We start from the raw sequence: 23,176 nt of genomic DNA, 5'->3' as shown, positions 1-23,176 counted from the left end.
GTGCTGCATCACTTTTTCTTCTGTCAGCCATCCTTTCATTCATTTATTTGTTGATTACTCCTATGTGCTCACCCCACACTGCTTTGCCCCCCAACCTCGCAGATGCCCTCCCACTATTTGCCCAACAGGAACTTAGAACCACATGAATACCAGTTGAAATGTATTATTCATAAGTTGCTATATACACAGTCATTATTATGTATGTGTATAAATGCCTTAAACATTGGATGAATACATACCTTCTCAAGAAATATCAGGTGCCACTAATGAACAGTGACCATTTATTACATACTGTATTGAATATCTTGTTTCAGTTACATTTGTGTTCTTTCCAGTCTACATATAAAATAATTACTTCCCATAATATTAAAATATTACAAGGAAGACCTTGGTTCCTGTATAGTGCTGTTTTGGTAATGAGAGATTGGACCCTAACTCACTGTAGTTTTTGGTTGCGACTGCGAAACCTCTGGCTGATGTTTTAAAGATTGCCAGTGAAGGTCATCTGTATTTTTTTCCAGAGCAGTCTGTGAATTCAGCATTTATCCCATAGTGTAATTGAGCACCTTCAGAGTCTTTAGAGCACACTGTGGAATTTAACCTCAATCAATCACTCTGTGCGGTCATTTCAACTCAGTTTTTCTTGCAACTACTTAGGTTCTGACTTCTAATCTGCATACTTTTTAGGTTCATAGTTTGTTTGGGCACCAGGTTGTTTACTCTAGGAGGGACTCAATACAGACATGGTGTGATTTTGCAAACACAGCAAAAACAAATCAAAGTTTTGATAAATATGGGGATGATTATGCACAGCTCACAGAAAGATAACTCATACTGTAAATATACATCTATGTGACAGTATTGGGTAGTGAAGCACAATATACAACTATCCACAGGAGTTTTATGGCTGTGATTCACTTTAATAACCATGATAAAAGTAAGAATTTATCTATTCAGAATTTCTGGTCAACTCAAGACCTATGGGCCAAACTGATAGGCCTGTTCAGCATTAACGAGAGCACTATTTACACAAGGAGATTGTTATTTAGTAAATTCCTTGATTGCCTATACAGGTCAAGAGTGGATTGGCACTTAATTAAGTACCCCCTTGGGTGACACCAATAATGACACAAACCATGGTTAGGAGTTTCAAATACTTCTGGATTTGAAGATACACAGGAAGCCTAACCTTTACTTATATTACATAATCTTTAAACTAAATATTGAAATACCTAAGATTTGTATACAAATTTGACAGCTTATGCTGGCTCAACAGTTTCAATAGATGTATACAGAGTACTCTGAACAGTAAATAACGTATCATTCATAGACATGTGTTTTACTATGTTCTGATTGGTGAGGAAGGTTCGACCCTGTCTCCCAGACTTGGTCAATTCAGATTGCTTGCCTTTATCCTCGCTGACTTCTTCCCCCTTTTTTCAACTGATTAGAATTTGTGCCGCAGCCTCTGGGATTCGACGATTTGAACATATTTTATTTAACCACTTTTGTAAAGCCTGATATTCAACAGCTGTGATCTTAGCAGAATTACAATTTTCAGGGTCAAGGAGGGACTCTGCTTTAGAAAGGGTGGGCACCATCATGTGGAAAAATAATGTGATACAAGGAGGGAAAAAAATAAAAGAAAGGGGAAAGAATCTCATGAGTTGTCTTTAAAAATGAATGAGAAAATGGGTAATCCCAGAGTCTCAGAATGGGTAGAGGGAAAATCAATACGGGCTCACGGTTCATCTAGGCAGTCAGAAAACCTTGAGATGAACAAAAGTTGTGCATTTTGTTGCTGCCGCTATACGTCTCAGTAGAGATGTGTATGTTTCTGAAAATTACCTATAGTATGTGTGTGTAACGGGGTGTACTGAGAAAGTCTTACAAGATATGTGTTAAAGCAGACAAAAGTGTGTTAAAACGTGACAGTGTTGTCTTGTTGGGCCCTCACCGAACAATAATGTTATCATAATTTGCTTATTTTGATCATTTCTTTACTTTGAGACACCATCACACACACCACCATTATCTCGCAACCATGTTAACTTTACAGTACAGAACACGTAGTGTAGGAGAGATATGAGGGCAGTTGGGTACATAAGAAGACATCATACAGATTCTGTAACTTTTGAACTCCCCATTCAATTGACCCCTCATGCTAACCTGGCAGGACCCCCCTTTGCGAACCAACACCCCTTTTCATGAATATTTAACAACTTCCTCCCCTGTCTGAGACGGAGGTAACACAGAGGGGGATAAGGAGAAGTGGGAGGGGGCTGTGGGTGACGATGGCCTTTCCACACATAACGCAAGCACAAGACAATTTTACAATTTGCACCGGTGTTTCTCTCTCTCACCCATCAATTAATCAATTAGTCTGTCCATCTATACATTTTTGGTGTGTGTGAGGATTGAGGGGTGGGGCAGCTGTTCAGGGTCACACTGAAAAAATCCACTTCCCTCCCCTACCTCCTGCCCCCCCAAATTCATCCATACCCCTTCGCCCCCTTTTCTGACATCCTCTGTGTCGCTGCCATGCTAAGCGAAGATACCCCCCCCCCCCCCCAACGCACACACAACCCCCCAGTTCATTAGCAAGCTCTTCAGTAGCCTGTCATGGCGGATGTGCTCCATCAAAGCTGATCGACTCCCCATTTTTTCCAGAGAGATGTCGCGGGTTATCACCGCTCGCTCAGATCTCCAGCTACGGGGGGAACATGACTGGCAGGCCGTCTTTTGAAGACAGTGATTTCTCCACTGATGCCTCCCAGTTGGAAATTTAGAATCGTGTCTGGTAAGACACAGTATGCAAAGTAAATTACTGTGTAGGCCATGGAACTGGAAGAAAGCTCCATGGTTGGGCCTAGTGTGCCTTGCAGGCAACCTGGCTCCAATCTCTTTTCTTCTTGATTTGTCATCTTTCTTGAACCATTTTATAATGGAAGATAGGTCTCAGTACTGACCACTGAATATCTATCTATACAGGCAGGAATCTGTATGTGTGTGTGGCTCAATTATCTTGAGTACTGGGCACTGTATAAAGTTTGAGGTGTACTGATCAGGACCCAAGGACGTGCAATGTCTAATGTAAAGTTTTTTGGATGTGCGGTTTGCGCAATAACTATCTAAACACGTTTGCCATGATGTTGACCTGCAGTAAGTGATGGAGCCATGGATTTTGCGGGAACGGTCACTGCACTAGCATTCACCAGGAATGGAAACCGCCAACAGTGACCACACTACAGTACACAACTGCACTGTTAGCTTAAATCTAAAAAGACAAAACACAATGAATTGTCATGATGATGCACAGTAACCGTATTGTAGATTTTAAAGGGGGTGGCATCCCACAACTAGGGTAAAATCAATTTCTCCACTTTTTCTACTACAGAAATAAATACTTTTACAAAAAATTACAAGGTTAGCAGTACACAAACATTTACAAGGCTTAAAAAAAAAAATTGCCTACTGGGTCTATTATATCAAGTCTCCATTATCATGCAAATAGAAAAGCTGGTTACAACTGTATTCCTTTGTAGTGGTAAAACGTTAATTTTAGCTCAAAGGCTATGCCAGTATTCTACAGGGAGTGATGAGAAAGAAAAGGAGAGGGAGATTGAGGGAGGGAGAGCTGTAGGAGGGGAGGAGGGGTATCAGTGGTTTAGTCTGGCACAGTCTGGGTCTGACCTAGACTTTGTGTGCTCATATTGTATTTTATAGTTTGCTTGTACATGACCATAGTTATTTGAGGAAGTCTAGGTGTGCACTAACAACAGACAGAGTGCAGGAAAAGCCATGATTGGATTTGACTGAGATCTTGCTGTGGATGAAATGTAAACTTTATTTTTTTATCCATCCATCTTCCTGAAGAGTCAGGTTTTATTTTTTTCCCAGCATGGACCAGGAGAGAAGGAGGAGTTATGACAGGGATACTTTGTTATTGTTGAAATACAATACCGCTTTAATGAAAATGTTAACCACACATAAGCATTCTACACATTGACAGATTACAAATTTACCAAACTGCTCTACCAAAAAGTTGTGGATGCAGCATAGTGTGTTTGTTGCAACTATGGAACACAGAATTTTCTGATCATTAAACCTAGAACGTGCAGCAGGGGTGGACACACTGATACACATATTGTTCACACATATATTTGAACAGGAGTGCCCTTCATTGCACTGACCATCTCAGCTCAATCACTTCACTAGACATGCACACGCACGTACACACACACACACACACACAGGCAAGCGCACGCACACAAACAAGCGCACACACACACACTGCTTTAGCTTTGTGACACACACACAGATAATGGAAACGTTGTAATGTCCTTGTAAGCCCAAACTCACACGCATTGATGGTATCTAGAGAAGACAAGAAAGGAAGAGAAAGAAATCCATTCTAAGCTAATGAGTAGAGGGTGACAGAGGGCGGGGGGGGGGGGGGGATTGCACGTGTGACAGTTGTGATGGATATGTGTGTGTGTGTGGGCACGCATGTGCATGGTCAAACAGAGGCAGATTCATCCCTTTAGTCTAACAGTGTCATTGTGGATGACTCCCCTAGCTAGTTCGCTAAGGGCCTCCACAGGCGGGACCAGAGGGCCAGGCAAGGTGGCCTGACTCTCCCTGATATGAAACGGATGCCTCCCATTGAGATCTCCCAGACAGAATTGTTTATCCCGCCTTAGAGACACCTTTTCAGATGGAGAGACATCCCTACTGCGCCTGTCACAATCCCTGTTCACCTAAACGTCTGACAAATTCCCGGACTTTGTGCTGAAAGGCGTTTTCTCCCCCTTCCATCTGGGATAGTCAGGGATTTGTCCCTCTTCCTGGTGTTAGAAGTGTCTAGGATGCCATCACCAAAAAGCCTTTCACTAAGTGTGTTAAATACTACAGTGTGATGTCATCTCTGCTGAGGTTGGAAAGATAGGATCTGTATTGTAAACAGTGTGTGATCGTTTAAGTGACAAACACATTCAGCGATATACACATTCCAAACCACTGTGGGATATAGCTATAGATATAGCTCTTCAAAGAGCTTTAACCCGGGATAGGACACCTCACACTGTTAATGATCATACGACAGTGGAAAGGGACCCCCAAAGACTAACTTACTTTCTAGTAAATGGGAAATAGTGAAAGCTTTGAAATCTGTTAAAGACATTGAATGACTAATCATTACCCCCTCCTGCTTGTTCCTACCATTCCCCCATGTTTTTATTTTTCTCTATGCTTCTATGTAAAGCATGCACTTTCACCGAATGAGGGTTAACATCCAGCTTAATTAAATATTAAAAAGTGTCTGTACCTGCTACTATTGTTGCCCCTTGGAATAAGATATAACCTATTTTTGACAAGTTTTCATCTTTCTCTTTCTGCGGCAAGATGCTCATCGAAAACCAAATCAGTCACAAAGAGAGGAGGGGGTAATGAATAATCTATTTCATATTCCAAAGGCACCCGCTGCTCCAAGGGAGGGGGAAAGAAGGAGAGAAAAGTGCGGATAGGAGTGTGGAGGGGGAGAGAAGAGACAGATTGGGTGAGAAGAAAAGAAAGGAATAGGTCGAAAAACCAAAAGATGGAGAGATACATAGAGAGAAGGAGTGAGAGAAAGAGAGAGCTGGCAGATGATCCTCTGTGTCTGCCAAGGTATCACATGACAGGGCCTTCTGTTTAAATAATAAAAAAGGGGTCTCTAAACAAATCGTTATTTCCTTCCCCCCACTTCCCACCCACATACCCTCCTCCCTCCTCTATAAAAAAAAAGAAAGAAACTTGTTTAATGCCATTTCTTAATGAACATAATAGCCGGTACTAATAATGAAAGAAAATAAATACATCTAAAAACGGGCTCCCCGAGTTGTCGCCGGTGCTCAATTATTTCCTTGTCAAGTGGGTCTGGTTTAATGAGGCCCTGTGGGACTGACGGCTGTCAGTCAGCCCTGACTTTTTGACACCATTACAACTTCAAATAGAGGCGCAGCCACGCTGCCTTCCACAGACGCTGCAACTCGGCTCATCTGACAGGCTGGAAGTGGGGGGAGCAGGAGAAATTGAGAGAAAAGGAGGAAGGGGGAGAGTGAGTGGATGAGTAGAGGAGAAGCAGGTAGAGAGAGAGAGAGAGAGAGAGAGAGAGAGAGGAGAGTGAGATGGATAGGAGGATGGTGGTGGTGGAGGGGGGGAGGGTACACACATACCAGTACACAGGTAGATACTGTAATACACACTCCCACACAAAGATATTTAAGCCAACAAGCGAGCGCATGCACACCCAACTACGTACCAACATCTTGCCTATCTATGCTAGAAACAATTCCGTGCACGTACAGTACATGTGCATGCAAACTCGGCTCACAGCATATGGCTGAAAACCGATCGCAAGTGTCATCAGATGAGATTTGTTGAACTGTCAGGTAATACTTCACTCCTTTTTCCAAGATGATATTTCTTTCTTTTACCCATTCATTCATTACACCCCAACTTAATGATGAGCCCCCCACATAGTAGAGTCGTGGCACACTATTTTGTTGCCTATTAATTTGGGTCTTTGAAGCGGTGCGCTGTGCTGCTGGTGGTTCTGCCGACTGGCCGTGGAGCGGAGGGCCCTCCCGCAGGGACCGTGAGCCTCCAAAATAAGATGATCCCACCCAGTTCTGACATGTAATAGCTAATGGTCCTGTCGCTGTGTAGACCGACAAACGGACAGAGGGAGAAGAAAAAGAGGTTGTCTGGGCCGGACTTGGGCCAGACTTGGGAGGACAGATAACAAAATGTTCCTCTATGCGTGCATGTATGTATGTGTCTATGTGGATGGGGTTAAGGGGAGATTAAAAGTTTAGCTGAGAATGTATGTGCGTTATGTGTGTGCTCTCTTATGTACTGAGTTGACGGGAACTCTGCACCACAATCACCTTGAATTGCTTTCTCCTCATTTTAATAAAGAACTTATAATAAGAATGAAACGTTTAAAACACACATAGCATGCAACATTTCAACGTTATCTTTAAGTATTTTACAAATCCAAACTCCAAATAAATACCAATACTATGACTGAAAAACAGAACAGTTCTTTGTTGATAAAAAACATGGCCCTGTTAGTTATCCAATGATCTCCAAGACAAAAGACAAATGGTCTGCATTCAGTTAAGTTTAGAACACCCACAATCCTCTCTTAATACACACCACTATCACAGACACACTAATAAAAATCAAAAAGCAACAATTTCTCAAACATGTACATAAATAAAAAGTAACCAAATTAACAATACTGTGTAAAGAAAACACACATCATTTGCTGATTTGCCAGTTAGTACAGTATATTGCTAACAACTAATTGAGAATCTATTTCAGAAAACAGGGAATTGGAGAATATTGAAATCCCATTCATTGTGTGGACAGTGGAGCAAAGGGGGCAAAGAGTCAGGGCTTTTAGAAAAACATAACATCTTAGTAGGGTTATAGTTTTAGTAACTTAACTTGAAGTAAACCTCATGTACTTTGCTTTAAATCTAAGTAAGTTATTTGTTATTGGATTATTTGTATACTCTTGACGTCAATAACTTGATGTAAAAAAAAAAAAAAAAAAAAAAACATACAAAAGTCACAGTCAACATGTCTGCAACCCGAGAACAAATTTGATGATTAGGATTGCAACAGCTAGTTCTTACCCATCAATTATGTTTATATCATATACATGGAGGATGAAAACTTAAATCACTTGAGGTAAGTAGAAACAGAATTTAAAAAGTGACTGACTGCCAACTCATTTTCCTTTTGTATCAAGGCACTGTCCTTTGTGCTGTAAAACATGGTTTTATAAAGTTGTTAGCAATGTGCTTCATGCCTGGAGCTTGAGTCTGAATTATAACATAATATAGGTTCCCGTGTCTATAGGCTATCTATGGAAAGTAAACAGATGTTGCCTACATAGATGCAGAAAAAGTTGATATTGAGAATGTTCTCTGCACACGCTTTCAGACAATGCAACACACACACATAGACATGTTCTAAGCAAGCATGTTTTTTATACACACACGACTGCACAGATATTACATCAGATTTGGATGTACCAAATAAACAACAGCTATACGTTCTGTATTCCCATAGGTCTTCTACCCCGGGACAGTTTGAACCCATGGAACATCAGTTGAATGACAATGGTGAATCATGTCAACTTTCATAAAAATATGTATATACAAAATAAAACTAAGGGTCAGTATGCCCCATGTGCCTCCTTTAAAAGTAGAAAAGAAAGAGGAGGGAGAGACAAAACAAAGCAGCAAGAGAGTAAGAGAGGGAAAAAGAGTGGAGAAAAAAGGAAGAAGAGAAAGAAGCAAAAAGAAAGAAAGAAAGAAAGAAAGGAGAGAGAAAGAGGCCTGTCAGGCCCTGGAAAGAGTGATTCATGGGAGCCATTTGTCCTAATTACGCTAGAGCAACGCTTTTTGTCGCTATTAATCACAAGTGTTTGTGTGAAGGTGTGTATGAGTGTGTGAGGGTGTGTGTGAGCGTTTTGAGATCAGTGGCCTCGCAGATTGAAATAAATGGCCAGAATGATGGTGAGGAGGATGATGGCACCAAGGATGAAGACCAGGATACGGTTCTGGATGATCCTATGGAAAGAAAGAGGGAGAAAAAGGAGAGAAAGAAATATAAGACAGAGGGGGAGACAGAGAGAGAGGGTTAGCCAGAGTTCACAGTCGTAAATTTGTATCCAGAGAGACATGTAAAATACATCAAGAAATATTCATGTATTTATGCTCAAAACAAATGACCAACTCTAAACTCTGAGGTTATTATGTTTAATGGATACCATGGGAACTACATACAAAGATATTTGGTTTTGTCACACACACATGCAAAGACAGTAGGATGTAAAAATTTGAAAGACACAAACTGAGTCCAAACAAACCTAGGTGTTTAACTTACAAAAAAGTGAGTGAAGGACACACAGAGTTAGAGAAACATTTTAACATTATAAACATGGATTTATTAGTGATGAGAAAGATTAAGAAAGCATAAGTGGAGGCTACAGTTCAAGACCAGTATGTACAGTAGTACAGTTTGTGTGTGTATGTGTACATTTAGCTCCAGAGCTAGTCTCTGGAGTCTGTCTCCCCAAACACACCTAAACCCCACCTCCCCCCATATTCACCCCACCGTCCACTGGTTCTGACAAATGGCAGAATTATCACATTTGCTGACATGTGGAGGGCTGGGTGGTGGTGGTGGTGAAGGGTGAAGGGTGGTGGAGGGGGGCAGTGTCCACTGCTCTAAGCAGGAGATGAATAGCCCATGCTTCAACCATTCATCATTGGGGCTCTGGAGCTACAACTCTGGGACTACATGCTCCCTCACCCCCCTCCCCATCGCCTCTTACACCCTTTTATGCCCCTACGCTACGTGCCCCATATATGCATTCACTAGTATTGTTATTGTGGGGCTGTCGTAACCAGCGTTGCTCCACTACAGTGGCCCAGACCGGGCCGCAGGGAGCCCCACACTGACACTCAGAATCAGGGGCCCCTAGGAAGGAGGCTACCCCTCTCTGCCTGGCAACGGCTCAGCACTGAAAGACTGAGCAAGCACGCTGAACACTGAGTGCCAGTGAAATGCTTGTATCAAGACTGCTTGTATGTGTTGCATTTACATTCTGTATTTGAGTATGTTGACTTTGAGCAAAGCTCTGCTGCCTTTCTGAGTGTGAAGTTTCCTCTGTTGGTATGTACTTCAGACGCAAGCAAGCGTACATATTGGTATACATTAGTAGGCTTATACGTCAGTGGGTTGAGATGTTTATGACATAGCAGCGTAGCTCTGACATGCTCACAGCATCCACTGTGTTTATCAGATGGCGGCGCTCAAAGAAATGGCGAGTCTGCTTCGCTGGCGAGGGAGCCCGCTCCCAATTGGGCGGTGGCGCCTTGGCGTTTGCATAATGCAGAGGCGATGGCAAGGGTAAAGCTTGGAGAACATTAATCAGAACGTGTTTAGCAAGGCCGCATCTCCCTCATGTCACCCTTTAATTGCCATTCATTATTTAGCATGATTATTTACCCACCAAAGCCCAATGGAGTCCCTAGCATGTATGTGTGCGTTGTTTTGGAGGGGGAGGGGGTGGGGTTGTTGTTAGTGAATTTTACAGCAGTGGAAGGAGGAGGCAGAGCATGTATGTGGGTGTGGGTGTTTATGTATCTGACAAAGACTTAGTGTTATCAGAAAAGTGATCTAAGGCAATAGTAATAAAGGAAACACAGATTTAGTAGCATAGTGGTTCTTCTAGGGTACAGTGGCTGTAGGTCTAATTGAGAGAATTCACCTTTTTTGTTGGTTAACTTGAGTACTGTGTGGGTAATATCCCTTCGCTTAAGGCCTCAAACAACAATACCCTCAACAAAAAGAGAGGACCAAAAAATATACAACATATATACAGGAAAAAAAAACACACACAAACACACTCACTCACGCATGCACGCACACAGAAAACTGTCCTCCAAACCTGTGCTTGCTCGATCATTTAGGGAGGAAATGGGGGTGGAGGAGAACACCCCACAAATATGGAAAGGAGGGGACAGAGTTCCTGCATCATAATTCAAAGTCCTGCATCATAATTCACTTGAGCCATGCTGAAATCCATTTAAGGAACAGTGTCTGTGACACGCTAAAAAGTGTTAGCCCTGCCCTCCTCCAACAGCCGCTGATGTCTCCCCCCCTCCCTCCCCCGAGAGCCCCCTGTCCCCCACACACACAACCCACCCATCCATACACACCCCACCCCCAAAGACAGAGGGCAAATGAAAAGAAAGAGAGCAGGAGAGAGTAAGGCAGAAGTAAGAAAGGAAAATACTGTAAAACAACAACAACAAAGTCACCAAAAAGTGGTTGGAGAGTCAGACTGTTCACAGTAATTGCAGGAACATTAGAAATCCATCTCTAGTCAACATGTCTGACATTTTAAACAGATCACGGGTCAGAAAATAAGCCGTAATATTCTTGTTTTTCATCATCCAGTTACTTAATTTGAAAATGATTGGTGTTGACTTGATACAAAAGACCTCATAGACAGTGTATATATCCTACTTAGTTCTAGAAAGAGATTCCTATCAGCATCTCAGTCAGGAACACTCACTGTCTGTGGTCATTAAAACGTGGTAAGTTAGTTCAACAGTGACATTTAAATCTGATTCAAGCTTCCAAACGGAACCTGGACCAGAGAAAAAACATGATATCTTCCACCATACAGTAGATCCCGCTTTGACAACCTTGCCAGACAGAACAGAACTTATCAAACCGGATCCATCCTCTGTGCTTGACACTTGACATGAGAGAAAGAATAGGAGGGGCGGGGTGAATGAGGGGAAGGAGTGCGTGGTTCCTGAAGGCTTGGGATAAGCCTCACCTTTTGCTGCACCTTCTCAAGAGGCCTGCTGTGATCCCCCCCCTTCAATCTTTTTCCTTCTTTGTCATTCTACCTACCCCCAAACACACACACACACACATATTGATACACACTTGGCATATATGTGATAGAGGTAAGATACATAAATAGAAAAAGGGAAGAGAGGAAAAAACAAGATAGAGAGTGAGAGACAGAGGGAGGGAGAGAAAAGAGACAAAAAAAGAAGAGCAAAAACCCTCGAAGAGTCCATTTACCCAGGGAAGGAGAGCTGGAGGAGAGCCTCCTCAGAGACAGATGAAAATAATGAGGACTTTTCTGTCAGGAAAGATTTACAAAATCGTACCAGTGTTATTAAAATTTAAAATCTCTAGCTTTTTTCTCTCCTTCTCCCTCTCCGTCTTCCTCTGCCTCAGTGTTTTTTTTGCAGTGCACCCTTATTACCAGACCTAATGAGGCCAAGGATACACCTCTATGTTGTGTCTGTGTGTGTGTGTGTGTACATGGTGGGGGTCCAGCCCCCTTGTGCTCGAACCCCTGAGTACCCTAACACCCCCTCCTCCCTCAAGGGAGAACATATGCACAAACACACACTTTATGATGGTTTCTTGGGTGGACAGACACACAAACGTGAACACATGCACACAGACCTCAGAAAACAAACCTGCTCCCACAGCCCCCCTTTCCCCCACCCCCCTTTTTCTACTACTAGGCCAATAAAACAAAAATCAATCGCTGTCTGACCCGTTATGGGTCTCTTTCCTCTAAATCCTGGGAATATGCAGCACGGGAGAGAGGTAGTGGAAGAAAAAACTAAAGGAACGAGGGAGGGAAAGAGGGAGGGGAAATGAGGGAGTAAAAGAGGGAGGGAGGTGCACCAGAACGATCAATGTGTTCACAAATGGTTTGAGTGATGGACACAGCACTGCAAAGCTGGGGGGCCCAAGCCGTGACTAACATGTGCTCTTGTGATCATAAACTAATACAAATAAATGTTTTATTATGGTGCCTGCACACCCTCTACTGAGCACACATGCCCACAAGTCAAAGCAGTCTTTGAAAACGGGGTTATGGAAGAGCAGTGAATTGAGTTTGAACAAAAAAAGCTTTTTGAAAAGGGTCGTACAATTTCATATAATACAGTATACACAACCATACACAAAAGTAGCTGAGATGTAATAACTTTGCACTGTGACTGGTAAATACAAACCGTTTCTTGACTCCGACCACGGAAATACTTCGAACAATGCACCTCTCACCTCGAAGTTCAGCTGTACTTTCTACATGCATTATCTGTCATTCACTTTGGAGAAAAGCCTTTGCTGAACTAATTTTATGCAAAATGTTACAGAAATGCACACAGAAATGCATACAAACACAGAAAGTGTAGTCCAAGCTGCTGTAGTGAAAACTGATTGACCTGTACTGGGAAGGTTGGATCCAGCTCTTAGGATGCTCTGGCCCCCAAGAGATTTACAAACACGCACGCACACACACACACACACACACACACACACACACACACACACACACACACACACACACACACACACACACACACACACACACACACACACACACACACACACACACACACTCTAAAAAGTTAAGGGTGCTAATACTGCTAGAACCATTACATTGTTGTTGAAAAACAATAAAACAGCTCTGTAAGGGACAGTTTATGAACTATGCAACTTTCCTTTGGACCTGAATAGGGTTTGGGATCAGCACTTCACAACTTATTTTGGCCAGGGACTAGCAAGGCGTGATCTTTTTTCTTCTCTGGGGACCGTTCACCTTGGATGAGTTTGTTATTGTAATACAAATCTAATCCTGACTATTACACCAAGTAATTTGGTATGAATACAATGCAGGCAGGCATTTCTCTAGGGACCATGCATGTATGTGCACAGGTTTATTCTCTTAATTACTGTGCAATCAACCAGTGTCAACATCAAAGAATCAGAGTGAAAAAAATAACCAAGACAAAACCAAATGAAACTATCTAAAAAAATGTTTTAACCCTAACTGTAATATGATCATACAAAACATCATGTTGTATCTTTCAACTGTATTTCCCCAAAAGCTGTTTGTGATCTATTCAATACATTGGTAAACACAACACAAATGCATGAAGTTAGTTATTTTATGTACAATATCAGGGCCCATCCTATTTTTAACTCTACAAGTTCATAAATCTTTTAGTTGTCAGCTCACAATCTTGGTGAGCAGCAGGTTAACCAGGACACCTCCTGGAAGATGTGTTGGAGGGCAGAGGGAGGGATATCAGGATGGGGTAAGGAGGGAGAGAGGTGAGGATATTGGGAGAAGGGGAGATGGAGGGGGAAAAGAACATAGACAAAGAAAAGAGCAGGGGTCTAAGCGTGTATGCTGTGCATTTGTGTTTATAAAAATGCTAAAAAGAAAACATAAATAAATATGAAAGGTGGGGTGGGGGGCTGGATGAATGGATGGAGAGAATACCTTGTTTGCAACTCTTTCTGTTATTTTTAAGAACTTTTGCCTGGAGCGTTTTTAGGCAGCTGCAGAATCCTACCCCTGATGTGATGCGTACCGGTGGCTTTCTGAGATTTTCTCTTATTCTTATAGATACTCTCCTTCATGGCAGCCAGCCAGCCAGCCCGGTAGCTCTCTCCCCCTCCTGTGTCTCTTACCTTTTCCCTCTCCTTACTTCAGTCCCCTCCAACGCCTCCCTTACCTTGTTCTCTCTCTTGATTCTTCCTCTCCCTCCTTACTTACCTCTCTCTCGCCCTGCCCTACTCTTTACATCCTTTACACCCCTTGTTTCTCCCCTTATCCGTCCTTCACTCCCTTGTTGGGGAGAGAAAATAAGTCTCTTTTCCTGCCCCTTCCGTGTAGGAAATATCACCAAAGGGAAACTTGATTTGATGTAGAAGGATGTAGGATGGAACAAATATCAGAGACAATTTCGGACACAAAGGACACAAATCTGAACAATGTTTCAGTGAGGTTAAAAATTCCAAGTACACGGGATTATAGGTAATGAGATGAGAGTGAATTTGACTCTAACTGGAAAAACAATCTTCCTGCAGGGTACCTCAAGTGCCTGACTCCTCCTACAACAAAAGTTTGTTGTGACAAAAAGGTGACCGTAGCAGAGGGAGGGAACCACAGCAGCCTCCAGGTTGACGTTGGATAGCATGCTGTCTCCAACGCTTCCAATAAATAACTTTCCTTACAATTTAGCCTCGCTGCTAAGATTTCCGAACACAAAAAACTCTTGACCACATTCCAAGAGCCTGGGCCAGCTGCGGATCTTGTTACCGGCCCCGCTAAAAAGGACGTAACATGAGCCGCGGAACCATAGGCCTCGAAAACTATGTTGCACATACATTTTTATAGTTTGTTCAGCATTGAAATCTCATTAAAGGACATGAATCATTTTTGTGCACTGGCCACTCGTTTTTACAAAAAAAGAAGCTGAGCTGGGATGCTATGGGAGTGGAGGACAGACCCGGGGCACTGGTTTATGACGCCTACGTGCTGTGTTTCTGTCACACAATACCTTGCACACAGAGACAGAGAGAAAAGAAAGCTAGACATTTCACAATGATATGAGTTCAATTATTTCATGAATATACTAATCATCTTAACAACAACAACAAAAGGTTGCATAACTGCTTTCCCTAAAATATACTCAGATTGTTCTTAACATGCTTTGACAATGCTACAGGCAGTGAACTTAACCAGGATGATAATTTGATACCAACCAAAAGTTGGGTGCAAGTCCATTGCTCACTGACTACTAGAGTATATAAAATTATCTTTCACAAACAACACAGAATTTCACATTGGCTTCATGGCAAGCTAACTTATTTTACTGATCCATAATTATTCTTAATTCAAATTAGAAATAAAATGCCTAAAAGTAAATGAGGCTCCACTAGGCTATTTTTGTTTATGTCTGCATCTTTTTATTAAATGGCATAGAGGCTGATTTTGTTGTTTGTTTGGAGTTTGGAAAAGAAAAGTCTGAAAATATTAGTTTCAAACTCCCTGAGGCTTCTTTCAGCATCCTGAGTCTCTAAGATGATGTTGATGTATTGCTGTTTCTCTCAAGCGCATCTACAGAATCAGTTAGAGCAGAGGTCTTCAACCCTGGTCCTCAGGGACCCCCTGTCCTGCACGTTATATATGTTTCCATGCTCCAACACACCTGATTCAAATGAATGGGTGTTATCTAGTTATGCAGAAGTCTGTTAACGACCATTCATTTGTAAATGACCATTCATTCAACCAGGTGTGTTGGACCGGGAAACATCCAAAACATGAAGGACAGGGGATCCCTGAGGACCAGGGTTGAAGACCTCTAAGTTAGAGGATAGGAAAGCCTTTTCTATAATGTCTCTCATACAATATATAATTCTTCAAAATCCTTACAGGTATGTTTGCTGGTCACCTGTCACTTCTGCAATAGTCTGCCATAAACAAAATACTGTAACAGTCTGGTGTCACTGGCATTGTCAACAGATCTGTTAACACACCAAGTGATATTGCGAAAGCAGAAAAGCAATGTTCCCTACAGAAGTTAACCTTATTGAAAGCACTTGTGTGTCGATACACGGACAATACACGCTCCATAAAGTGGAAAACATACTTTGTACAAGAGAATAATGTGCAAATTCCATAAAGAAAAACCACTCAATGGCTTCGTGTTACTGTCACTTCAATCAGGTATGAAAGAGTAGTAATAGTACCGCCAGGCGGTACAATACCTCGACCGTCCTTGCCACGGCAAAGCACAAGAGTTGTGGAGTGGTTTGGGAGATGAGGGGGTGGTGGTGGTGGGGAGGGGATATATGGAAGACACTTTAAAGGCTGTTCCTCAACCTGTGGAAACAATGCCAGGACTGTTAGCAGAATGGTTCTTTCAATCTAGTTCTTTCAGAAAAAAGAGAAGCCTTCCATATACATCTAATTCCGACAGCTTAAAAAAAAAAGTGCCCATAGCCACTAACAAGAATGGTTGGGTGCTCAATTTGGGTCTCTTTTGTTATCTTCTGTTTACATAGTTAGAGTACTTAGTAAAAGTCTGTATATGTTCACAGGGCAAAGGTGAGAAGGAGTTCATTTTGGTATGGAAATATGCCTACGCAAGAAATAAGGTCAAAAGTCATGTCAATATGCTGCAGGGCTGCAAGCCCAGCCTTAACGTTGACCTCACGACCTTCAGGTCACTGATCCACTGTGCCAGTGTGGCCGGCAGGCAGGCAAATTTGAATGAGAGTCAGACAAGTTTTGTGTGAGCACATGGTATGTGTGTGAGTCTGTATCAGTGCATGCGTGTTTCATCAAGATGTGTCTTGTGAAAATTAGTAAAGTGGTGACATGTGCGAGTGGTTAGTCCATGTAAAATAACTATTGGTTGACTGAGAACAAAGAACCTCACAGCTCCAGTGTACTACTGTTTCTAACACTCTAGTGTATAGTTTAACGCAATTGTCTAATGCTCATGAAATGAAAATATTTTGGTAAAAAGTAAAAAAGGTTATGTGTGAACAGCAACAGGATGTAAAAGACTAACTATGCAGAGGTTCAACACCTACCACGGATTGCTCATTTTCATACACCTAAATATTCTACTAAAACTCGGGACATTGACAGCATTAACTGAATGCATATTGTCTCAGACGGGGATTCTGTACAGTATGGTACCATGTCCTATCAGTCTTCCTATCGTATCAGTGACCCATCCAGAGCTCTCTTTGGTTAGTTATGCATTTTTTTTAAATATAAAACGGTAATATGTTGAGCCAAGGTAATTGCATACAATAGACATGGTGAAGAAACATTTATTTGTCTATCAGCATGACACAAACATTCAGGGAGTGCCTTCAGAAGAAATGTGTTCACTGTATTTTCTCATCCTGTTGTCCTTCCTTCAAGGGCAGCCAGTAGCAGAGATGTGCCACATCAAGGTGTCCAAGTGGACCCCGTGGATATAATATTTGGTTCATTTGACACACAACTAGCACTGTGCCGCTTGATTTTGACTGACACTTTCGACCGTGCCCCCATGGAAATTTTGGCACAAGTGATTTCCTGGCGAGCTGGGAAATGTCACATTCCTACATCCCACATTTACACAAATGTGCTCAGGTGAGAGAGAAACGACCTTAAGACCAACAAAATTGTCACCTGTACTACGTTAGTGCTACTGCCGGCCTTGCGCCATCCGAAAACCATAGCCCTCAAGGTATGGAGTGAGTATGTCCGGTGTGTTTGAGGGGTTGGGGATGAAATAGGGGGATAATGTCATCTTCCAACCCAACGTTTGACACTACAAGAGAGGTTTTAGTTAGTCTAAATAATCAATGCAGTTACATTAAATTTGCAGACTGGCTTCCCCTCTTTTCCATCTTCAATCTAAACTGCCACTGTGTGTGTTACAGAAAGAAAGAGAAAGTGTGAGATAGAGAGGGGGAGAAAGTGTGGGAGAGAGACAAAGGAGGGGAAAAGGAGTCATGTCAGTCAACAAGAGAGAAAATAGCGAATGAGAGAAACAATGTTCTTGGGAGAAAGTGAGAGCACTGATATAGAGCAAGGGAGAGATACAGCTCTGGGAAAAATGTTGAGACCACTGCAGCTTTTTCTTTCATTTCTAAAAAAGTTGAGAAGGACAATTTGAGTGAGGAACACACACACATTCAGATACACACACAGATACACATACAGATAGATGCACACACACACAAGCAAAACACAGCTTGGCAAAGTATCACGTTGTTCAAATCACGTACAGTATACCAGTCAAATGTTTGGACACACTGTAGGAGCCAATTGAGTCCTTTTGAGTATTTGAGTTGACATTCCAGTTTGTGTGACTATATTATTTGTAATGATTTAATTTGTCTTGAATTAGTCTGAATTAGTCTGAGTGTGTGCCCCCTATAGGTCAGACATTTACTGGCATCAAGATAAAGGTGTGACAGGACAGAGAAAGAGAGAGTGGAAGAGAGTGAGAAAAGGAAGGGTCATAAAGATAGAGGGGAAGGGGCACACAGATAGCAAGATAATGATAATAGATATTGGAGAGGGGTAATGGGGTAGAAGGTTTGAGTGACACAGATTAACTCATGATTGGTATGCTTTCTATTCTTGCCTCCCCAACGCAAATTTTTTTCGAGTGAGTGGGTGCGTGGATGTGGGAGGGGGGCACCAGTGCGGCGGATTTGTTGCAACAGTTATTGACTTGTTGCTCTGAGTTCATTTGCTTAGTGCCCTGGAGGCTAGAATCAATAGACTCTGTTCTGTACACTACAAATCAGGGCCTGCAGCCACTCGAGGTCAGGGCGGCTTTTTTATGGAAGACTGAGTGACAGAGAGAGAATAAAGGCACAGATAAATATAGATGGAGACAGAGATAAATATAGAGGGAGACAGAGAGGTAGAGAGAGACAAAGATAGAGGAAGATGGGGGGGTGTCTACATAAATTAACTTGTTTGTGTAATTTACACTATCTTTCCACTATCTCCACTTCTGAAACAATTATGTAGAGGGTTGCTTCCCTCTTGTACCCTTGTCAAGTAGGCGTGAGGCGTATTGAAAGTCCAGTGAACAAAGCTCTAAAGTTGATGAGCCATTGGGGCTGCATGGGGACTTCCTCTTTTAAACAAAAGAAAGGAGATAATCTATATCTGTAGTTGCACTCTGATGCCTGGAGAATGGGTATTTTCAGTATTTTAATGATGGACTACAATGGTGTTGAAGTAGGCATGTTTGACATGCCTTAGACACATCCACCTCACTGTTGTGTTACACAATGTTAAACAACATTACAGTCACACCGATTATGCCGTTGGAAATAAACGCCTGTTGGCCATGGTCTGTACAATGGGTTAAGTCCCTCTCTCAGTCTGCCTTCCATTGCTATCTCTGTGCATTCAGCACATCAGAGTCTGACGAGGACTCGTATAGAAAATTCATGGGGGAAAGAGCATCAATTATTAATACAATAGTAGAATGAATTTTTGGGGGGGTTTGTGGGTGTGTGTGTCAGTGACCACTGCTGCTCCGAACTGAGAGTAAAATAATATCCACCCAAAGAATGATAGACATGGGAAGGGGAGACGACAGATAGAGAGAGAGCGAGCAATAGACAGAAAGGAAGGGAAAAGATGAAGAAGGGCAAAGAGAGGTTAGATGGGCTTACAATATTGGGTGTTCAATGAGGTTTGATCAGGAAAGCGATTTGGCTTCAAGTGTGGAGCAGGGCTCTAGCAACTCCTTGAAAAGGGGAATGGAGTTCCCCAGAGTATAAACACAAACTTGGGCCTGGTGCTGGTTCTTCCTGCCTCTGTCTGTGTCTTGGTTTCTCGATGTGGTGTTTCTATCAGCAATCTATGGGGTATCTCTGCAACATTGATGTAACCAAGGTTTGCTGACTGGGGCACTTCCCCTGCCTCTGCAGCCAAGGAAAAGCTGGGGGAGGAAGGGAGGCAGGGGCTGAGGCAAGAAAATGACTGGAGAGGAGCGCTGACGATTACAGGTAATACCTTGTTCATAGGATCATACACTGCCAGGTTAGGTGTTTATAAAAATTAAAAGGTTTTGTTTCTGTTGAGAAATTCACACAAGGTAAGAAAATAGTGTATTTATAAATAGCACTAAGCATGCAAGGTTCAGAATATGTTAATAAAACCAAATGGTTTACTATCAATGCAAACAAAGACACTTGTCAAACCTTTTTTTATAAACAAAGTATGACTCCATCCATGCAGTGCCATGCAGATTATTCTAATAATCAACCCCTCTATACTGGCCAACTGCTGGAAGCTTGCTGTATTTGCTCTCTGTCTCCCATCCAGTCCAGGTGCTTGTGGAGGTCCTGTGCTTCAATGCATTAAAACTGCTGCCCCTTGATCAAACTATAAAATACCTCCCAGGTCAGTGAAGGGCTACCTCACGTCAGTTAACAATGCAGCATTTAAAGATCAAACATATGCAAAGTGGTGGGTACACAGGGGAGAATCCGTGCAAGCAAAGCAGCAACAGAAAGGCTGGCCCAGACTTCTTCTCCATCAGGGAGGATATAACGAGCAAGGGGGCCCGTCAAAACAGTGGCGTTTACAGAGCAATTCTATCAGCTGCGTTGTATTGTCGCTACAAAATGTGGTTGAGAGCTCTGATTTGGGATTATGGGTTAAATTGTGTCAAACAACGCAGTTGACACATTGTACCATTGCAATTTCTGGCAGTTGGTGTAAAGTGCTCAGAGGGTGAATCAGCACTGTGCTACATTAGCTTTGAAAAACAGTACAGAAAAGGTCACGCTAGGTTACCATCTTATTCTAGGTTACTTCATCACAAGACTCCAAAAGGAGCACGGATATGTCCTTGAGCCATCTCCATTTCCAAAAGAAATAAATTATTAAAGGGGAAAGAAAACAAAAGACAATTATCAACACTGACATAAGATTATTGTAAGAAAAATGAAATATATTTTTTAATGAGCACCATGCGAGACCCATCTGAGGGTGTTACAACAAAGCCAAGTGAATGTCGGCCCACACATAAAACATGCAGCATAGGGTCAAGCTTACCCTTGAACTCTAAAAGCAAAAGCTCAGATCCATGTTTGCTGACAAGCAGCCAAAACATTCCAAACATGAGTAAAGGCCCTCTGAGGCACTAATTCATCTCTTCCTCCCTTCTGATATAAAAAAATATATAATAATATTATAATAAGTAAAGAAACCAAAAAATACAGAAATGACTACAAACAACACCTCCCAAGTTATTTGTTGTATATAAAGATGCCTCTTTTTGGGGAATAGAAAGAAGCTACATGGGTGGGGAAGTTTTTTTTTCCTCGACTGCTTGGTTAACCAACTGACCTGCTGTCAAAGGAGCCTTTGTGAGCGTGCCCTGGCAACTGTCCAATCAGATCCTTTGGCTTGTCTGTCTCCGGGAGGAAAATGGTGCCCCTGGTATGTAATCCATGGCAGCAATGCTCAGACAGGCCATCAGCAAAAACGCCGGGCCATCCAGAGTAGCTAGAAAGAAAATTACCTGTCTGGCCAAGAGCCAAGTGACTTGTGACTTCAGAGCTTGTGGTTATTTACTATTCACTAAGAAATCTTCTGCATTTTTGCTACTGAAGATGGCAAACATAGTAGGTATACTTAAATGATCAAAACCAGGAGGGATTTCAAACAAGGTACATGTGCCTGTGAGCAAGACCACTTTCATAGAAGAAAGCAATTGGTATGTATTGTTAAGATTTAGGCACACAACTGAACTGACACCATAAAATGTCTACTACTACTGCTACCATAGAAGTATGTAAAGAGAGGTTTTCAGACTTGAGGTGTCAGCCCTCCACTGAGCAAACATCAGATCCTGTATCGTTTACTTGCTATTGTGAGTATAGTGTCATAAGGAGGGGCACTGTACCAATACACACACCTCAAAACTGAATTGATGACTGAACCTATTGCATACAGTATACAGACCACATTGTAAACACATTCACAAACACAAAATCCTCCACCCGAACACTGACACGCACAGTATTGTTGGCAGTAAGCTCGGAGGGAGATTCAGGACACCAATTTCACACCACCAGGCCAGTGAAGGAAGAGTAACAGAATCCAGTTGTTAAACCGTGGAGGGGAGGGGGAAAAGGGTGTTGGGTGGTATGTGTACAATCCCATTCCCTCAAACGTTCTCACAGTTATCAATTATCACAACCCCTGCCACACAAGCATGGCTATTGGCCTTTGTGGCGGTGCTCTAGTTAACCCCTGTGGACATAAACAAACCAGCTTGGCTCTGTATGCATAAGACAAGGAGTGTAATAATAAACCAACTGTTTTTCTGCTGTCCCTTGCCAATGACGTCATAGCTATTGTGTGATTAAGGTATGTAGAGTATCAAAACATTTCACAGATCTTTTAAGAAATGATGGGATGACAAATTGGAAGCACATATTTAAGCAATATTACACTTGAGATTGTGCTGTTCTACTGACTTCATTTATTCGTGAACAGTTATAAGGGACAACAGATTATGATTTCTTTATTTATTGAATCATTTATTTGGGTCCGCCAACACAAGTTCTGAACTGGGACTGGACTGTTGCCAAGCAACACAAACATTTTCCTACACACCAGCTACCTAGCTTTGTGTAGGTCTACACATGTTACAGGCAAGCTACTTTAAAACATGTCCATTTATCTGTCTGTTTCAATATGTTCTGCAACCAGTGAAACAATAGTCTGCTGTGGAAATATTTTCATCTTTGAGGTGCAAAGTTTGTTCAAACCTAAGATTGATAACAATCGTGTGATTAATTATTATTAGAACACCTGTACAGCAGTGACACATGTACAGTTACCCCGTGCTGTTATACTCTATATCAGAACTCATGGAATGCTTCTTGTCAAATCAAATTACTTGGTCGGAACCAACTGTTCTATAATTTTAGTTTACCCCTTCAGCTCAGCAGACATCTCCAAAGGGGTCAGCACCTCAAACAGCATGGGAATTGACAGCAATAACCTTGTCTTCCTCTTCAGTTGGGTTAAGTGCCTCACCCCTGAAACTGCCCACACAGGAATAAATACAGGGAAGGGGAGGAGTGAAGATGAGTAAGGTAAAGGAGTGGGTAAAATGTAATGGGAGACAGCTTTGTAGGGGACAGCTTCGCAATAGCATGACCAACCCCCCAGTAGACAATTTAAATTAAGGCTTGTGAAATGCAAACAACATAAGAGCATTGA

At 42.1% G+C, this 23,176-nt stretch overlaps 1 protein-coding gene across 2 annotated transcripts in view; it reads right to left on the bottom strand.

Moving 5' to 3' along the window:
* Positions 1-7,069: 7,069 nt before the first annotated feature.
* Positions 7,070-23,176, bottom strand: part of vti1a (vesicle transport through interaction with t-SNAREs 1A) — a 134,009-nt gene continuing 117,902 nt past the window's right edge. For both annotated transcript variants that reach the window (XM_084670972.1, XM_084670970.1), the window contains exon 8: positions 7,070-8,627. Coding sequence is in view for 1 of the 2 variants with exons in the window: in XM_084670970.1 (XP_084527096.1) it covers positions 8,534-8,627 (94 nt within the window). In the remaining variant the exon portion in view is untranslated. The remainder of the gene's footprint in view (positions 8,628-23,176) is intronic.

This window comes from Hypomesus nipponensis, chromosome 13 (assembly GCF_054491055.1).
Source record: "Hypomesus nipponensis isolate SF chromosome 13, ASM5449105v1, whole genome shotgun sequence".
NCBI lineage: Eukaryota > Metazoa > Chordata > Actinopteri > Osmeriformes > Osmeridae > Hypomesus > Hypomesus nipponensis.
The sequence above is the reverse complement of the archived record's forward strand: the minus strand, read 5'-3'. Positions and strand labels throughout refer to the sequence as shown.